The sequence below is a fragment of the Equus caballus genome, chromosome 12 (assembly GCF_041296265.1).
Source record: "Equus caballus isolate H_3958 breed thoroughbred chromosome 12, TB-T2T, whole genome shotgun sequence".
NCBI lineage: Eukaryota > Metazoa > Chordata > Mammalia > Perissodactyla > Equidae > Equus > Equus caballus.
The window spans coordinates 41,982,992-42,000,585 of record NC_091695.1 but is presented as its reverse complement, the minus strand read 5'-3'; the positions used below and the strand labels follow the sequence as shown (position 1 = coordinate 42,000,585).

General features: G+C 50.0%; 1 protein-coding gene and 1 long non-coding RNA gene across 23 annotated transcripts; one reads left to right on the top strand and one right to left on the bottom strand.

Annotated features, from left to right (window-relative positions):
• Positions 1 to 1,235: 1,235 nt before the first annotated feature.
• LOC138916737 (uncharacterized) lies at positions 1,236 to 2,710 on the bottom strand. Its single transcript, XR_011424079.1, has 2 exons — positions 2,626 to 2,710; positions 1,236 to 1,416 (listed from the first exon to the last, which is right to left on the bottom strand). It is a non-coding gene; the product is annotated as an uncharacterized lncRNA (long non-coding RNA).
• Positions 2,662 to 16,740, top strand: SF1 (splicing factor 1). 22 transcript variants are annotated; one of them, XM_070230089.1, is made up of 14 exons: positions 2,966 to 3,414; positions 4,932 to 5,060; positions 7,774 to 7,849; positions 10,858 to 11,010; positions 11,254 to 11,343; positions 11,701 to 11,884; positions 11,971 to 12,086; positions 12,187 to 12,294; positions 13,051 to 13,231; positions 13,493 to 13,766; positions 14,101 to 14,155; positions 14,275 to 14,454; positions 15,179 to 15,383; positions 15,818 to 16,740. In XM_070230089.1, exons 1-14 carry the CDS (start codon positions 3,384 to 3,386, stop codon positions 15,851 to 15,853), a joined length of 1,818 nt encoding a protein of 605 aa, XP_070086190.1. In that variant the 5' UTR covers positions 2,966 to 3,383; the 3' UTR covers positions 15,854 to 16,740. The 22 variants fall into 22 exon arrangements, with proteins under 22 accessions (XP_070086202.1, XP_070086196.1, XP_070086188.1 ...); XM_023654361.2 differs by having other exon boundaries at positions 14,096 to 14,155; XM_070230086.1 differs by having other exon boundaries at positions 2,967 to 3,414; positions 13,514 to 13,766; positions 14,096 to 14,155.
• Positions 16,741 to 17,594: the final 854 nt, after the last annotated feature.

Genomic DNA, 17,594 nt, shown 5'->3' with positions numbered 1-17,594 from the left:
TAGAAAAAATTAGAAAGAGGAGGAAAAACAGTAAAAATTACCTTAGATCCCCCACCATTGGAAATTTGGTGATTGTCCCCTCAATGCATTTCTTTCTATCTATACAGTTATATATAATATTATACAAATGGGACCATGTCACACATTTTTAAAAAGTATGAAACACATTTAAAAAATATGTTGGGCTCCTAAAATATATTAGACAATTTCTAGGTATGTGTTTCCTTCTCCAATGTCTTTGCTGAAAATGTGTGTCTCCTTCCATAGCTTTCTCTATACTCATATAATAATATGCAAACACCCATGCACATATATGGGCTTTGTTTTATAAAAACAAGATCATGTAATATCTATTTCTCTGCTTCTTTTCTCATTTAATAATAATACAGCACAGAAACCTCTCTATGTTGGTATGGATTAACTACTTTTCAAGGCTGCCTAATAGTCCAGGTTATGGATATTCCAGTTTGTTCAACCATTCATATATTGATGGAAATTCGGTTTCCAGGTTTTTGCCATGACAAACAAAGCTGCAGTAACTGCAGGAGAAGACCTTGAACACACAATATTATATAATCACAGGCCTTGCCTTGGGGCAGAGTCCCAGGAGTGGGACTGCTACATCGAAAGGGTTTTTAATTTTTCCTGAAAGGGGTACAATTTTAATAGACAACAGAATGCTTTCCCAAAAAGAAATTCACAGCAGTAGGTGTTAGCACATTTTTGGTTTTTTTTGAGGAAGATTAGCCCTGAGCTAACATCTGCGGCCAATCCTCCTCTTTTTTGCTGAGGAAGACTGGCCCTGAGCTAACACCGGTGCCCATCTCCCTCTACTTTATATGTGGGAATGCCTGCCATAGCATGGCTCACCAAGTGGTGCCACGTCCGCACCTGGGATCCAAACTGGCCCGGGCCACTGAAGTGGAACTTGCACACTTAACCGCTGCACCACCGGGCCGGCCCAGCACATTTGTTTTTTGCTATTTTGATGGTTATGAAGAGTCCTCATTGTTACCTTAATTTGCATTTCTCTTCTTGGGGGGTTGGTACGCTTTCATATTTTTTGGCTGTTTGGATTTGCTGTTCTGAGACTTCATATTCATCGTCTTTGCTCATTTTCTATTGTTTTTGTCTCTTTTCTAATTAGTTTTTAGACTTCTTTGTATATTATAGATATTAGCTCTTTATCATACGTACAGCAAGCACATTTCCCTAATGCATTATTGTCTGTTGACTTTTTTTTTTTTTTAAAGATTTTATTTTTTCCTTTTTCTCCCCAAAGCCCCCTGGTACATAGTTGTGTATTCTTCGTTGTGGGTTCTTCTAGTTGTGGCATGTGGGACGCTGCCTCAGCGTGGTCTGATGAGCAGGGCCATGTCCGCGCCCAGGATTCGAACTAACAAAACACTGGGCCACCTGCAGCGGAGCGCGCGAACTTAACCACTCGGCCACGGGGCCAGCCCCTGTCTGTTAACTTTTATCATACACTTTTAGTTTCTTTGGTAACGAAGTATACCTTTTCTTTCTGGTTTGAATTTCCTGTGACGGGGTTCAGGGCAGTCCGCCCCCAAATATGCTACTTTGGCCTACTGATTTATTTTGAGTTAAATTACTTAAGAAGCAGCCAGTGCAAGGACACTTTGACCTTCCTTTGTCCCCCTGAAAGCAGGAAATAAACGTCCCATCTGAAAGGTACCCTCCCTCTACGGGAGGAAGAGACGTCCTTATCACCAGAGATGGGGAATTCAGGGCGGAGAAGGCTACATAAACAAACATTGTTACAACAGTTTACTACCCCAAGCCCAGCCTTCTTTGTCTCGTTAATTCTTCAGATTTGCTGCCTCTTTGTCTAAAAGGTATAAAAACTGTGTGCTTCGGTCACTTCTTTGGGTCTCACATTCTCACAACTTGCATAATTAAATTTGTTTTTCTCCCATCAATCTGTCCTGTGTTAATATGATTATTAGGCCAGCCAAAGAACCAAGGAGGGTAGAGGAAAAGTTTTTCCTCCCTTACACTTGTCTTCATAAAGCCTCTACCTCTAGATGACCCCGACAGTCTCCTGAATCGCATTCCACGTCCGTTTTACTGTTTAGATTGAGGACTCCGTACCATTTATTAGCTAGACCTTTTCCTTCCTGACTTAAAATGCCATCTTTGTGCTATTTCTACCTACACGTGGGGAACCTACTTGGGGACCCTATTCGATTGCACTAAACCTTCCTACAACACCGCGTTGTTTCTTTACTGTTTTTTATCCCGTATTATCTGGAAAGGCAAGCCCCTCATCAACCTGTGTACAAGTTTCTCCACGGTTTTCCTAGTTATTTTACATGATTTTGAGATGATTTAATCAACCCCCAACTCCGTTAAGATTCTAATGGAAATGCATTGTATCTGTGAACGCATTTTGGGGTTGACAACTTTATACTGTTTTCCACCTAAGATTATGCGTTCTTCCGTTGGCTCAGATATCGTTTTTAATCTTTCAATAAGCTTATAGCATTTTTTCCCCCACTTCTTATTTTTTCAAAGAAAACAGGAAGTCCCTTTCACCTGCGGCGTCAACGGATCCGCTCTAGGGGCGCGCGCCGGCCCCACCCCCTCTCCCCGGTTCCGGGTTACCATGGGAACTGAAGACTGACGTCACTTAGGGCTTCCGTGCGGGACCGGGGGTCGACGGTGAAGCTAGGAGCGAACGGGCGCCGCTGTCCCACCTACGCATGCGCGCTCCGGCCCCACTCCTCCCCCGCCCTCAATCCCGTTCGGCCGGGCCTTTTCCGCCGCGACCTCTCGCTTAATCCCAGCGAGACTGCTCTCCGGGGGAGGGGGTGGAGAAAAAGAAGCCAACCAGCGACAGCCAATCCCATGCCAGTACGACGCAACTGAGCTTGATTGACTCCATCAACTTCAGCCAATGAGAGCGCTCTTGGCCCCGACGTCACAGAGTCGGCCCCACCCCCTCCTCTCCTCTCCGGACTCCGAGCTCAATCCGCGCAGTAACAAATGAAGTGCGCGCCTCGACACCTCCCCGTTCGCCGCGCTCGGCCGCCATTTCCTCGCCTGGCCTAACGGTCCGGCCAATCCCAGCGCGCACCGAGGAGGGCTAAGACTCCGCCAATCGGAGGCCGCCGACTCCGACCCCTTGCCTCGGCCCGGCCCAATCCCGGCCCCGGCCCCGCCGCCCCCGGCCCGCCCCCGCGGCGCCCTCTCTCCTCCCTCTTTGTGCGTCTCGCGCCGCCGCCGCCGCCGCCGCCCGCCGCGTGAGAGGACGGGCTCCGCGCGCTCCGCGGCAGCGCAGTCGGGTCCCCTCCCCCCAGAAGATTCGCGAAGGAGCCGCCGCCGCCGCGAAGGAGCCGCCGGTGCCAGTCCCCGGGGGCACCATGGCGACCGGAGCGAACGCCACGCCGCTGGGTAAGCTCGGCACCCCCGCCCTCCCTCCCCTTCCCGGGCCCAAAGGGGGCTTCGAGCCGGGGCCTTGGGCGGGGCTGCTGGGCCCCGGCCGTCGCCTTCCTGCCCGCGGGCTCGGCCGGGGCCTTGAGCGCGGCCTTCCTCCCCGCGGCGTCGCCGCCGCCCTTCGCGGGCTCCGCGTACCCGCCGCCGCGTCAGGACCGCCCGGCCGGCGGCGGCGGACGTGAGTCGGGCCGAAAGAGCGCGAGAGGCGTCGCGCGGACGGGCCCGGCCGGGTGAGGGGCGCGCGGTAGCGCGACGGCGGCTGCACGCGGCAGGGGCGCGCGCGCGCACGGGGAGGCCCGGGCGGAGGCGCCACGGGGCGCGCGGCCTGGGGCTTGGACCGCGAGTGCGCACGCGCGCGGGGGGAGGGGAGTGCGGGGCTGGAAGAGGCTTGCTGTGCGCATGCGCAGTGTGGCTGCCGGGCTTGGCGGGCCTAAGAGCTGGGGGGCCCCCTGTTCCTCGCCAGCCGTTCGTGGAGGGGGTCGAGTGGGTGGACGGGGTGCTGGGGGTGCGTGTCAGGGCGTGAAAGGCTCAACTGATGAAGTGGAGCATCCCCTTTCTGGTTGTAGGGGGGTCGGGAGGGGAAGAAAGTACCAAGAGTGGCTCCTCTGCCTCTGCAGTAAGGAGGGTTTTCAGATCAGAGAACCGGAGGGGGGGACGGCTTCAGGGGATGGTTCGGTCCGATCTTCTGCCGCTCGTTTTTGGGGAAGGGAATTCCGATTTTTTCCTAATCTCCTTTCAATTCCCCTAGAGAAGTCTGGCCCGCCTCCCCCTCGCGATTGCTGGGGCTTTCCCTTTGGGAAGTAGAAGGACTTGTGTGTACCAAGTGTGTAGGGAGTTTTGGCCTATGTATCGGGGAAGGAGGATTTTGCTCCTATTGCATCGCCTGTTCTCTGTCAACCATAAGTTCAGACATTGTGTCCATCTGGCCAGGAACATTGAATGTTGGTCTTGGCTGAACTTAAGAAAAAAGGGATTTTTGTGGAAGAATGGTGCTTTCTCAGTAACTGTAGATTTAGTTGTATTGTGGCCCTTTAGGAAGGTGACTGGTGGGGAGGTGGAGGTGGGGGGAGCCAGCAGTATTGCTTTGTGAACTTGTCTGTGGTGGTTCAGCTGCTCTCGGCTCCCCTGGGGTTTTTAATGCATTTATGGTGTAGTCTATATCTTCTCGACACGTTATTTTACTATCTGAAACTGTGTGTTAAGATCTGTTACCTTGTTTACGGACTTTGCGGGATTTCTCTGGATAAAAATTATAAATATGAGATGTTAACCTTTTGGATCCAGGTCCCCTTGTAGTGGCTGTGTGTCCCTGACTTCTCAGGTTTGTCTCCTGTTCTCTGGCCGTTTAAACTTTAGGTCAAGGTCTCAGTTTCAGAGCCTGGTGAGGTTGTGTGTAATGTCACAGGTATCCTGAACTACGTCTTGGTAAACTTTCTTGGTTTCTATTTGACCTGACGGACTGTGTCTGCCTTTAGACTTCCCAAGTAAGAAGCGGAAGAGAAGCCGCTGGAACCAAGACACAATGGAACAAAAGACAGTGATTCCAGGAATGCCTACAGTTATCCCCCCTGGACTTACTCGGGAACAAGAGAGAGCTTATATAGGTAAATACACGTTCTGCATCCGGATGCATTTTCGGTTGTTACTGTGTATTCCAAGCAATGTTTTTATCTGTTGAAAGTTTGAGATTGTAAAGTTTACTTTTCTGAGATGAGGTATGGTCAGGTGTACTTTCTTTGACATAATCCATCAGTTTTTACTGAGTCCTGCATTACAGCTCCTTGTTGTGGTCTGTTCATAACAGCAGTGTTCTCCATGAGTGCCAGGAAGGTAGAGGGACCCACTTAGGGTGAGACTAGTCCCCAGGCCACAGCCCCCCCCCCCACCCCCCCCAGCCTTTTCAGCTGCTGCTCATGGCCAGTTGATGAGGTGAGTGTCTCATGCCTCTCTGGACATGGCCCCAGTGGAGAACACTGCAGGTGTTGTAAACCAGGTACCTTCTTCACAGCATGGCCTTTCACAGAATTTCCTATTCCTGCCTTCCCCTAAAATGCGGTTTTTTACTTTTTATAGGTTCTGAGAGGAAAAAAAACTCAGTTCTGAAAGTGTGTTTACAGTTTACCCCTTTTACCATTTTGTTGAATTTAACCTTCCCTTCAGCATCTTGTTTGTTTTGGTCTTTGGAGAGCTGTCTTAAAATGAGGGCTCTTGTATTTACTCTCAAAAAACTCTGCTGGGAAAGGAATACCGCTTGGAAATGGAATGAAGTGGTAGGATGAAAGCTCTTAACTGTTGAGAAATTTCAGGAATTAAGAATGACTGTCCACAATGGAGTTGAAGTTAATCTCACAACTACCTTTTTTTAAATACAAGGTTTATTTTTAATGTAAGTTTTGCCTTTATTTGTGTACCTATGCAGCTGTCTCAAAAATTCACTTGATAAACATTGCCTATGAAGCAAGTCAACACCCCTTTGGAGTAAATTAAGGCAAAGGTTTCTGAGGCTGTGGCCTTTACAAATAAAAAGCTTCAAGGCCAGCATGTTGTTATTCTTGAGGATCTTAATTTCTTAGGTTTTTTAGATGGCTGAGAATTTTGAGGTGTTGGAATTGTCTACCTCCTTTTCACGGTGCTAATATTTCTCCTTTTTCCACTGTTCCTATCTACTCCCACCCACCTTCTTATGTCTGATATTAGATGGATCTGAGTCTTTGCAACCTTGTGAAGATGTCCCTAGTGGAATGATACCCCAGGAACCCAAGCAGACTTATAAAATGGGAAAAACAAAGTCATTTTTTACATCTCTGGTTCTCCTTCTGTGGAGGGAGTTAATGCACCCTGCTCTGAGGGCACTTTATAGCCATAATCAAAAGTAGAGGGAAAGGCCAGGCAGAGTAGATCGCCACTCTAAGGAAGGTAGCAACCTTTTGGTTTAAGTGCCAGCCATGTCCTGAGATGAGGCCCCACCCCCCTGCAGTCCCGTTAGGGTTAGGAAGACTGTCTGCCCCCGCGGAGGTGGCTTTCCCCTTCAGTTGTTGAGGTTAGTACTTGATTACCAAGCGAGAACTTTTCTGGCATAAAGAGGTTTAGGGAATCCCGTGTCTGCCTCATCTTCTGTCCCTCACCGTACACACTACCTTGTGCAGAATGTCCCCAGCATTTTCTCTTTATTAATGCAGATTTTCGTTTCTTCAGAGTTTGAATGGGTGTGTGGTGTAGCCTTGTAGGGCTATATCTAAAAGTAAAAGGGTGTCTTGGGTTAGACACACATTTAATCCTATCTTTGAGCCAACTGAACCTTAACCCAACCCAGTAAGTCTTGCCCTTATTAGAGATGCGTGCTTGGAACTGTCACTGACTGCAAAGGTAAGGAAACAGCTGGGTGTTCAGCACGCTGAAGGAAGTGCCCTGGCTCTGCAGTTCCCGCTATCTTGAGAAATCACCTGGGTAACATTTCCCTGGGGTCACTGAGCTTTTGTGAAACCCCCGTCTCTTTTCCACGTACAGTCTCATTTGTCAAGGTCTGAGGGCCACACGCATTCTCTTGACCCACACTTTCCATCCTCTACACCCTTCTTACTCCCTGCGTAAGGAGCAAGTCTAAAAACAGACTTGTTGCATCTTACGGTTGTTGGTTGATTAAGGTATATGGATTGTCATCTAAAATCTGAGTAAAAGCAGGTACTGGGAGATCCTTACTACTATGGATCTGGTTGTACAGAAAGTGTGTACAAACTTCTCTGAGGTGTTGAATTGGTTATTAAATGTCTTACTTGTTTAAGGTATTTTAAGCCTGGTATTGATGAAAATGATCTTTGTTCAACTGATATTTTTCCTTGTCCCATGTTAATTGGATTTCATTTCGGGCTATGCTTAATCATTAATGAAGAAAACTAAATTCTCAAGAGTCTTGCCCTCAACAAAGCAATTTGGTGGGAACGGGGAACTGGTGGTAGCATCTGTGGTTTTGGTTCTGGGTGCCAATTGTGTAGCAAGCCTTGGTGGGGAGGGAGAGGTGGAACACCTCGTCAGAATTGCTTTGATGTTAGCTGTAGTGAACAGTAGACTGCTAACCCCTCTTCCAACAAACTGTTTGCTTCCTTAAGTGATAACCATTTTGAAGTGAAAAATACCTATAGATGTAAATGGACTCCTGCCGATAGGTGGTTGGGGGTTTTTGCCTCAATGTGTCACTGATCAGTCGTCCCTTTCAAAGTCTCCGAGTTCTTCATGCTTGTTGTTGAGATTTGAGATGTTTTTTGGTAACATTGTCTTTTTTCCATCCTTTTTTTTCTTTCCTAACCTGGTTTCTTCCAGTGCAACTGCAGATAGAAGACCTGACTCGTAAACTGCGCACAGGAGACCTGGGCATCCCCCCTAACCCTGAGGACAGGTTGGGAAACAGTTTTAACCAGCTGACAGTAACGCTTTTACCTTTTTCTCAATACGTTTTACTGGTGGCAACATATTGTGTCAGTTCAATAAAATCCTAGTAAGACGACTGGTACTCTGACCATTCTGGGGACTAGGGTTTAATTAGAATCTATGTGGTCAGTCGTCAGTTAGAAAATTGGAATGAAACTTAATGACTAGCAGAATAAAGAGTTACGGAAAAATGGACAACTGGTTTCCAATTGGTAAGCATATAGATCTTAACCTGATTTACCCACCCATAGGGACAGTGAGGTGGCCCGTTAACCAGCCTTTTCAGTACCTGCTTTGGCTGAAAACCCAGGGTATAGAGTTTCTCTCACAGGTACACGATGCAGGGATTAAGAGTATTTTTGAGCAGGCCAGAAACGCTATCTGGTCAGCTCATTGCCACAGTCTTTCCTGCTCATGGTTTTGAGATGGTTTTAAAATAGATGGGATTTCTAACCAACTTCCTTCACTGCCAGTTAATTTTCAGCCTTGGCCATTGCCTGGGGATGTTGGGAGGGGCCAGAATATTCTCACCTGTTTTGGGAAGAAGGCAAGCAACCAACCCTAAATTACCATTTTTTTATTTTTTAATGGGGAGTATGGTCCTCAAACAGCTGTGGTCATTTCATTTCAGTTTACGATTTTTCGCCTCTGAAAAGTAAAAAGTCTGAAGAAAATGAACTTTTTAAACAGGAATTTTATTGACTAATTGGTCTTTGAACAGCTAAAATGTGGTCCCCTTAATAGAAGGGTAGTATGCCTCTCTTGGTGAAATTTCTTTGTGCATGCAACATAGTTGAAAACACTTTGCTTTAACAAGTCGTGTTTTTGGCTATTGTTAGCTGATAATAGGTTGTTAAATCAGGAAGATGATGTAATGGTTTTAGAAGCCACTCACCTATGCATCTTTCTGCTGCTTTTGCCAGGAAACAAATTAACTTATTTCTCCATATTGGCTCTTTAATTTTACTTAATTAAATTTATTATTTTTTCATCTGCAGATTTTGGTTGGAGGGTTGTGTTATGGTTTATATATCTTTTTGACTTTTTTTTTTTTTTTTTAAGATTTGCATTGTAGATTGTAGACCACAACTGTTTAGTGCCTTTTTGGCCTTTTTCCCTTTAATAATATGTCTACAGGTTACCAGGCAATTTCTCAAAAGGTTGAATTTTTAACAAAGCTTCTTTGCTTCCTAGAGAACTGGGATTAGCATTTAGTTGATCTGTTTGATGCCTATTTGAAGTGAAGAAGTCGGGCCAATCTAACCTCTAGAATACTAGCTTTTGTCTTTCACATCCACAATTTGGGAAGAGGTTAAACTGCTCTAAGGCCTTTAAACGACCAATTTGGTACTGGTAAAACTTGTTTTGGTGATTAGGCAGGAACGCTTAATTTCATTTTAGACAGCTGTGGGGTGGGAATTAGAAATGTCAAGCATGTTAGAAATAAAACCAGAGCAGAGGTTTTGTTTTCCCTTGTATTCAGTTTGAAAGAGGCCCTACTGCCTCATCGGTTTGCTTTTGAGCCCAGGTTGGAGGGAAATGCATGAGTTTTTTACCTTAATGAGATGATTTCTTAAGAAGGTGTATTCTCAATATTAAGCCACTTTATACCATTTTGATGTTGCTTAAGTTGCACAGTTAAAAATGTTTTAAAATCTCTTATAGACTTAAATGTATAAGATGATAGTCTGATGAGCTGGGGAATGTTTGCTTCTGTGTTCACTGTTAATGGATTGTGCTAACAGTTTATGCAAATGTTAGAAACGGAGGTGTCATTTAGCCGTCATAGCCATGAACAAACCTGACCTTGTATTCCATCGTGTGTGTAACGTGGTATGACATGGTTCCCTTTAGGCTGAAGACAGTGGGAGCAGCCGAGTTCAGTCCTTGCTCTCCAACTAGGCAAGGTTCTCTCAACTAAACCAAGGGTATAGGAGTCTTGACTACTTTCAGGATGTTTTTTTAATAACCTGATCCACATGGTCTCTTCCCTTCTTGCAGCTGCTACTAAATTTTCATTCAGAATATCAAGCTATGGTCCTTTTTGTAATCTTAACTCAGAATTCTAGGAGTGTAACTTCTCTTTTTTTATTACCGCAAAATCCAGCTGTGGTAAACTGACCATTTTATCATTACTATTTTTTACTTGTAGCAACAGCATTTTACTCCTTAAAAAAAGGGAGAGAGAGAATCTGCTTTCTGGACTTGTAAACTCTGGTGGAGAATCATAGGTTTCCCCCTTGCCGTTTGCAGGTTCAGACCCTAGACAAGTACTTGACCAAATCTGCATTCGCAGCCTCTCTCAGAAGCTGCCTTAGCACGTTAACGTTTTTCTCTACCCAGACTCCCCAACCTCGAACAGCCAGAAAACAGGTTGACTCCTGGGCCTTGGACACAGCCAGCCAGGCCATTGAAGGAAAAGCAGAGACGAAGCCTTGAACCATCTCTCTCCATTGTGGGGCCAAGTAGCTGCAGTGGCCTTGGGTTAAAGAGCTCATAGTGACTATGTGGTAGGGGTACAGACGCTCTTCCTGACAGGGCGTGAGCTCTGCAAGAGTTAACATTTTACCGAAACTTGGGGTTTCTGTGGTTTATAAAGTTGTAGTGTTGTAAATTTTTTTCGAGTGAAAGAAAATCTGTATTTGGCAAGAAGACTCCAGAGGATGATACTGTCCTTGCCATTTACAGTCCAAAGATTTTCCCCCAGAAGAACAGACTTTTTTCCCCCCTCTCATCACTTTTAGAAGCAAAACCATTTTTTTCCTTTCTCACACACACCCCAGTCCGCCTAACGCTAAGCCAGCTTCCATCTCCCCATTCCACACGATCTTGAATAGCACACGTTATGGTCGGTTCCTCCGAAGAGTGTTGTGTTAGGGGCTGAGAGGCAGAGGGGCTGGGGAAGACTTAGTATAGCCCATGTGGGAACGAGAGAGAAGTGAGGGCAGAGCAGTAACGAGGGTCTGCTTCCCACAGGTCCCCTTCCCCTGAGCCCATCTACAATAGCGAGGGGAAGCGGCTTAACACGCGCGAGTTCCGCACCCGTAAAAAGCTGGAAGAGGAGCGGCATAACCTCATCACGGAAATGGTTGCTCTCAACCCTGATTTCAAGCCACCTGCAGACTACAAGTAAGCAGAGGGCTAGGTCGCCTGGGGCAAGGACACATGCAGCTTGTGTGGGATCTGGTGGAACAATTTTGGTACTAACTTCTCACCTCTTACTTCAGATCACCTATAATTAACACGTGGTGCCACTGGTTAGTTCTGGAAGAAATAGTGACTATTATAGTCACTATTATATTATGTTATAGTCACTATTATCTGTGTTATCGCTTAAGAAATGTGCAGAATCTGAGTCGTTTTCTTCTTTAGACCTCCAGCAACACGTGTGAGCGATAAAGTAATGATTCCACAAGATGAGTATCCAGAAATCAACTTTGTGGGGCTGCTAATTGGGCCCAGGTGAGCAACTGCTATCCTATGGGATACAGAATTTCTAAGAACCTGGCAGATGTGTCTATCTTGTGCCCAATCGGGTGCCATTGGTGGCTTACTGTCTCATTTTTGGTAGTTTGCTTTGGCTGAGTTCATGCCTTTCTGTGAGGAAATCTTTTAACTTCCCCATCTTACTGCAGAGAAGTCAAATCTGAGGCTTGCTGTGGCTCTCCTTAACTTAGAGATCACGGAGCTCTTGGTGGGAAAATCCAATTCTCTGCTCTCACGATTTCCTACCAATGCCTCATCAACCCGGCCCTGTCCCCTTTGGCCTGTGAACTTGCTTCTCAGGTGTAACAACTCCGTTCTTTCTGCCTCTGACAGAGGGAACACCTTGAAGAACATAGAGAAGGAGTGTAATGCCAAGATTATGATTCGGGGGAAAGGGTCTGTAAAAGAAGGGAAAGTTGGGCGCAAAGATGGCCAGATGTTGCCAGGAGAAGATGAGCCACTTCATGCCCTGGTGACTGCCAATACCATGGAAAATGTGAAGAAAGCAGTGGAACAGGTAAGGGTGCCAGAAAGGAAGCCTCCCGCCAGAAATCTAGGTGGTGGTCCTGGCGCTTCCATGACTGCCTCTTGCATCTCTACTAGATAAGAAACATCCTGAAGCAGGGTATTGAGACCCCTGAGGACCAGAATGATCTCCGGAAGATGCAGCTTCGGGAGTTGGCTCGCTTGAACGGGACCCTGCGGGAAGACGACAACAGGTGTGTGATCAGCTTGCGGGGAGTGCATGGAGACCTGCAGAACTGTGCAAGCAGGGAGGTTGGCCGTAGCCCCCGAGTTGACTTTTTTTTTTCTCAACAGGATCTTGAGACCCTGGCAGAGCTCAGAGACCCGCAGCATTACTAATACCACAGTGTGTACTAAGTGTGGAGGGGCTGGCCACATTGCTTCTGACTGCAAATTCCAAAGGTAAAGGGCTGGAGGGGCTTCCTGGTAGCTTGTGGGGGACAGGACAGCTCTTGTAGCACATTGGTTGGTTGCTGTTAACCTGTGGACCCAAAAGAAGCTTCCTTTCTGTGAGGGTGGTCTGGAGTGGGGTAATGTAAAGCTGAGGATGCCTAGAAACAGCCTGTGTAGAACACCCCTATTTTATTGCTCATCTTGAGCCCTGGAGAACTGGAAACTTCAATTCTGGGCAGAAGTGTTCTCGCTGTGGCTCAATGTGAAATTAACTGCCTTTTGCTGCTTAAGATTGGTTTAAGAAGACCAAGCAATCTGTAGATCTTTGACGGGTTGTGAAGCGACACTTGATGGCAGCGTTTTTCCACTTTGGGTGGCAAACAGGGAAGGCTTTGTTAAGGAAGATCTGGCAGCCGCTCTGGCATAGACACCCTTTCCTTCGAGCCACGAGTGTAGAATTCGATGCAACTTGCTATTTGGAAGAAGTGGCGCTCTCCTGGCTGGCGTGGCTGGCCGTGGTCTGGCGCTGACTGTCTCCTCTGTTCTTGCCCCAGGGGTCTCTGCTGTGGCAGACATACATATGGTCATCCCACATACAGAGCCGGGCCTGGAACTCAAGATGGAATGAGGCTATCTTGAGGAAGGGGTTGGAAAGGATGATTGAATTCCTCAGAACTTTTCTCTGTGTAAAGTTCTCCGGGTAAATGATTCTTTCTTAAAGAGTATTTTTCTCCTTTCTCTTTGTGTCCCCCACCCCGCCATCAGGCCTGGTGATCCTCAGTCTGCTCAGGATAAAGCGCGGATGGATAAAGAGTATCTGTCCCTCATGGCTGAGCTGGGTGAAGCGCCCGTACCGGCATCTGTGGGCTCCACCTCTGGGCCTGCCACCACCCCGCTGGCCAGCGCACCTCGGCCTGCTGCTCCCGCCAACAACCCACCTCCACCGGTGAGCTTCAGGGGCTGCCTCTCGCCGTCTGGCCCCCCATTCTCTTCCTCAGAGACTGGGAGCTGTGGCCAGGTGCTTTGGGCAGAGCAGGTTGATGGACATGGCTGGCAACATTGTTCTTTGGGGATGTCAGGAGGTTTGGGGACCTGTCGCTTTGGAAAGATCCTGTCCTTGTGTTCTGGTCCTGTGGCATAGCCGAAAGAACAGTGTTGCCACCAGGGGGAGCAGGCAGGGACGTTGGCGGGAAATGCTCTCACGTAGTCTCTCATGTCCACCACACAGAGCCGCCCACCCTGGATGAGTTCCGGCCCTTCAGAAAGTCGGCCATACCATGGCATGCACGGAGGTGGTCCTGGTGGGCCTGGAGGTGGCCCCCACAGCTTCCCACACCCATTACCCAGCCTGACAGGTGGGCATGGTGGACATCCCATGCAGCACAACCCTAATGGACCCCCACCCCCTTGGATGCAGCCGCCACCGCCACCGATGAACCAGGGCCCCCACCCACCTGGGCACCATGGCCCTCCTCCAATGGGTAAGTAAGTGTCAGACCAGAACCCTTGGGGCTTTGGGATAAGCGAGGGTTACAGCAGGTCGCTGCAGGCTGGAAGCGGCTCTCAAAGCGGCCTAGTGTCACTGGGTGTCTCTCGAAGGCTCGGGCTCTGGAAGGAGCAAGACTATCTGGTTGAGGACGGAATTGCTTTGTGGGGCAGGCACGGGCCTGCCTCTTACGAGCAAAGTTCCAGAGCTACTTTCGTGAGGGTAGTGATTGCACACTGTGTGAGTGAGAAAGCTCTTGGTGGGGGAGTCTTCCCCAGCCAGTTCCAATGTCCTGCTAAGTCCCTGCTCTTTCCTTCCATCAAGATCAGTACCTGGGAAGTACGCCTGTGGGCTCTGGGGTCTATCGCCTGCATCAAGGAAAAGGTAATGGAGCCTGTGGTCTGCTCACTGTGGGGGTGTTCCCCAGGCCTGGGAGTGAGTGGGGCCCTGTCCCACAGCCTCTCCTCCCGTGAGGCCTCACTCTCGCCTCCACCTACCTGCAGGTATGATGCCGCCGCCGCCTATGGGCATGATGCCGCCACCGCCGCCGCCGCCCAGTGGGCAGCCCCCGCCCCCTCCCTCTGGTCCTCTTCCCCCATGGCAACAGCAGCAGCAGCAGCCTCCGCCACCCCCTCCGCCCAGCAGCAGTATGGCTTCCAGTACCCCCTTGCCATGGCAGCAAAGTGAGTGGAATATTTTGGGCTCCTGGGGGTGGGTGGGTCGGGGGGGTGGGGCTGAGAGGAGCAAGAACCTCGCAGGCGGGTAGACACCTTGGGATGAGACTCTGGTCTCTGCTGGGGGTGAACAGAAAGGGCCTTGTGGCCTCTGGGGGTCTTGGAGGGGAGCTGATGTTCGGCGTGGTTGTGTCTGGGGAGAGGTTTGCGGGGCCTGGAGGGGAGCCTGCCGCCGGAGGTAGGGTGCCAGAAGTCCTGGCGCTCACGGCCTGGCCGAGTCTGCGCATATGCCCGGGGGTCAGGAGGGAGGGGTGCATGCATGCTCTGGAGAGGGTTGTGACTGGGGCCTGAGAGATTGCCGGGATGGGACCGGGCAGTGGGGAGAGTAGCTGTGGCCTTGAGGTTGAATGTGCCGTTCGGTGGTGGCGGCGGATGGGCGGAGGGATGTCAGAGCCGGTTCTTGTGTCTGGTACCTTCCCCTCAGCCCTTCCAGGGGCATTGGTGACAAAGGGCTTACTCTGTTAAGCCCAGAGACCTCGAGGCTGACCCCAGGGTAGTCCTGCCCACCCCACCACTCCCCATCACCAAGACAGCCCCGCCCGCCCGCCCCCCACCACCGTACCGCATGCCAAGCAAGGAGCAGATGCCCCTCGCCCCCCATCCCAAGGCAGCAGCCGCAGAGAGCCGCGGTGTGCCCCCGCGCGTGTGACCTTGGGCTTCTTTACCACCCCAGATACGACGACTACCACCACGAGCGCTGGCACAGGGTCCATCCCGCCATGGCAACAGCAGCAGGCGGCTGCCGCAGCTTCTCCAGGAGCCCCTCAGATGCAAGGCAACCCCACTATGGTGCCCCTGCCCCCCGGGGTCCAGCCGCCTCTGCCGCCCGGGGCCCCTCCCCCTCCGCCGCCTCCGCCGCCTGGTTCCGCCGGCATGATGTATGCCCCACCCCCTCCTCCTCCGCCTCCCATGGACCCTTCTAACTTTGTCACCATGATGGGCATGGGGGTGGCGGGCATGCCGCCCTTCGGGATGCCTCCAGCTCCCCCACCGCCTCCACCACAGAACTAGACTCGGTTTTTTTAAGAAAATATATATTATATAGAGAGAGAATTGGTCTCGTTTAAACACACGCCGAACCTCACCATATGGAGCCAGACATTGGGACGCACGCATGTGATTGTGTGCACGCATGTGTGTGTGTGCACGCACCGGGCTGGGCCAAGCGACTGAGGACTCGCTTGGGAACGGGCAGGTGGTAGTAGGGGCGCCAGCTTGGGCTCTCCTGGCGCCCCGTAGCATCGAGTGTCTTCTTTGTCTTCTTTCTCTCCTCACCCAACTCCCTTTGCCTCTTCCCAAACCGGGCCGCCAGGATCCCTCCCCGCGGCGGCGATGGCCCGAGCCATGAGAGTGAGGACTTTCCGCGCCCATTGGTGACCCTTCCAGGCAGACAGCCTCAGCAGCGCCCCTGGTGGACAGGATGGTTCGGCAAAGCAGCCTGAGTTATTTTTGTGGACGGAATCGGAACACGCTGGCTCCATATTGTGAAATTTTTATTAATTTTTTTCTTTTTCCTTTGTTATTTCCTTCTCTCTTCCTTTCTTCAGACTCCGTCCAAGGAGGTGCTCTCCCCGGTCTTCTGCTGCGATTAGATTCCTTTCCCTTTTCTCCATTCCTCGCTCTTCTCTTTCCAAGGGGAGAGGAGCAAATGGTTTTAGGCAAAGGCTTTGGCCATTTATGTCAGGCTAGTGGGGAGGGGGTGTTCCTTTGGTTCTGAGATTTTCAAGGTGCCATAGCCACCCCCGAAGTTGTTTGTTGTTTTTTTTTTTTTTAAGTGTGGGGTTTTGTGTCTGCCATCCTCGTAGAGTAGTGGGTTAATCTCCAGGTCCCGAGTCCACATCCATCCTGGCACCCGTGCTGGCGGTCGGTGGGGCTGCCCAGGCCGCAGTGGGCTCGTCTGCCAGCCCACAGAGTCCGGTCCACACTCTCTGAGCGCCTCAGCTGCCTCGATGCCATTTGTTCCTCTCCTTCCTGGAAGGCTCTTTTTACATTTTATTTTAATCCCAAACGTCTGAATGTTTTGCAGTGTCTAGGGGTTTGAGCTCCTTGTTTTTCGTTCTGCTTCCTTTCCCCCCCTTCCTCTTCATGGAGTGATTATGTTGACAATGATGTATAATGCGCGTCTTCTTCACTGGGTTATCCGCAGAAACTTTTCTGGGCTTTTTTTTTTGGTATATGATTCAACACTGCGTTAAAGGGGGGTGTTCCATTGAATAAAAGAGCAGTGTGGTTTTCTGGGTCTGTTTCATTCTTTTCTCTTAAACCCCCTCTGCCACCACCAGCAGCAGCACCAGTTACCTGCGTTCAGCACCTGGCCCCAGTTGTCCCCTTCTCCCTGGGGAATGAGAGACATTCATTAGGGAAGCCCCCTGCCTGCCTCCCCGTGTGTGGCTTGGCTGGTGGAGGCCGTCTGTGGGGGCGGCCTCACCATCTTCTTCTTGTTTACTAGTTAATAGCTGAGAACCAGGTTCCCCCTCCCTGGTCACCCCTCATCCCCCTGGTCCCTGTCCCTTTGAAGGCCTTTCCCTAGGGCTTAGACCCCCACATTTGATGAGCTCCAGTTGTGATTCAGACCTGGAAGCTGCCACCTGACCAAGACTCTGGGCCTAGGGAGGCCTCAGCACTAAAGGTCACGCTAGCTAATCCTGCCTGTCAGGCACAGTGCTAAAATTAAAACTGCCAAGTGGCTTTTTCTTTCTCTGCTGGTGACTTGCAACCTGCCAGCTCTGCAGGCTTGGGGTGGGGTGGCGGCCGGGAGAAAGCGCCCCATCTTGGGCTTTGTAAGCACTTCTTTGCAAAGGGTCTTAGGCTGTTTGTTCTTTCATGTCTAGGGCAGTGGACAGTGCCCACTGTGGCACCAGAAGAATCCACATCAGGTCTCCCCAAGGTAGTGAGGTCCTCACCCAGCTGCCACCGCGGTGGCTTTGCTGCACTGTCTCTGGGCATAGTCGCGGTCAAGCCTGCCCTTCCCAGGCTGCCTTTCCTTCTTTCAGGGAGGCTAAGGGACGGCACGGTCCTGCTGCCCCCGGCACCTGGCCAGTGGGGACAACTGTGACCTGGGCTGCTTTCCAGCCTCAAGCTGGTGCTGG

Excerpts from the sequence above, each read along its gene's own strand:
- SF1 (XM_023654355.2), top strand. The coding sequence starts at position 3,384 with ATGGCGACCGGAGCGAACGCCACGCCGCTGG. Across the intron at positions 11,011-11,253 it reads AAGCCACCTGCAGACTACAA|ACCTCCAGCAACACGTGTGA; the intron begins GTAAGCAGAGGG and ends TTTCTTCTTTAG. Across the intron at positions 12,295-13,050 it reads TCTGACTGCAAATTCCAAAG|GCCTGGTGATCCTCAGTCTG; the intron begins GTAAAGGGCTGG and ends CCCCGCCATCAG.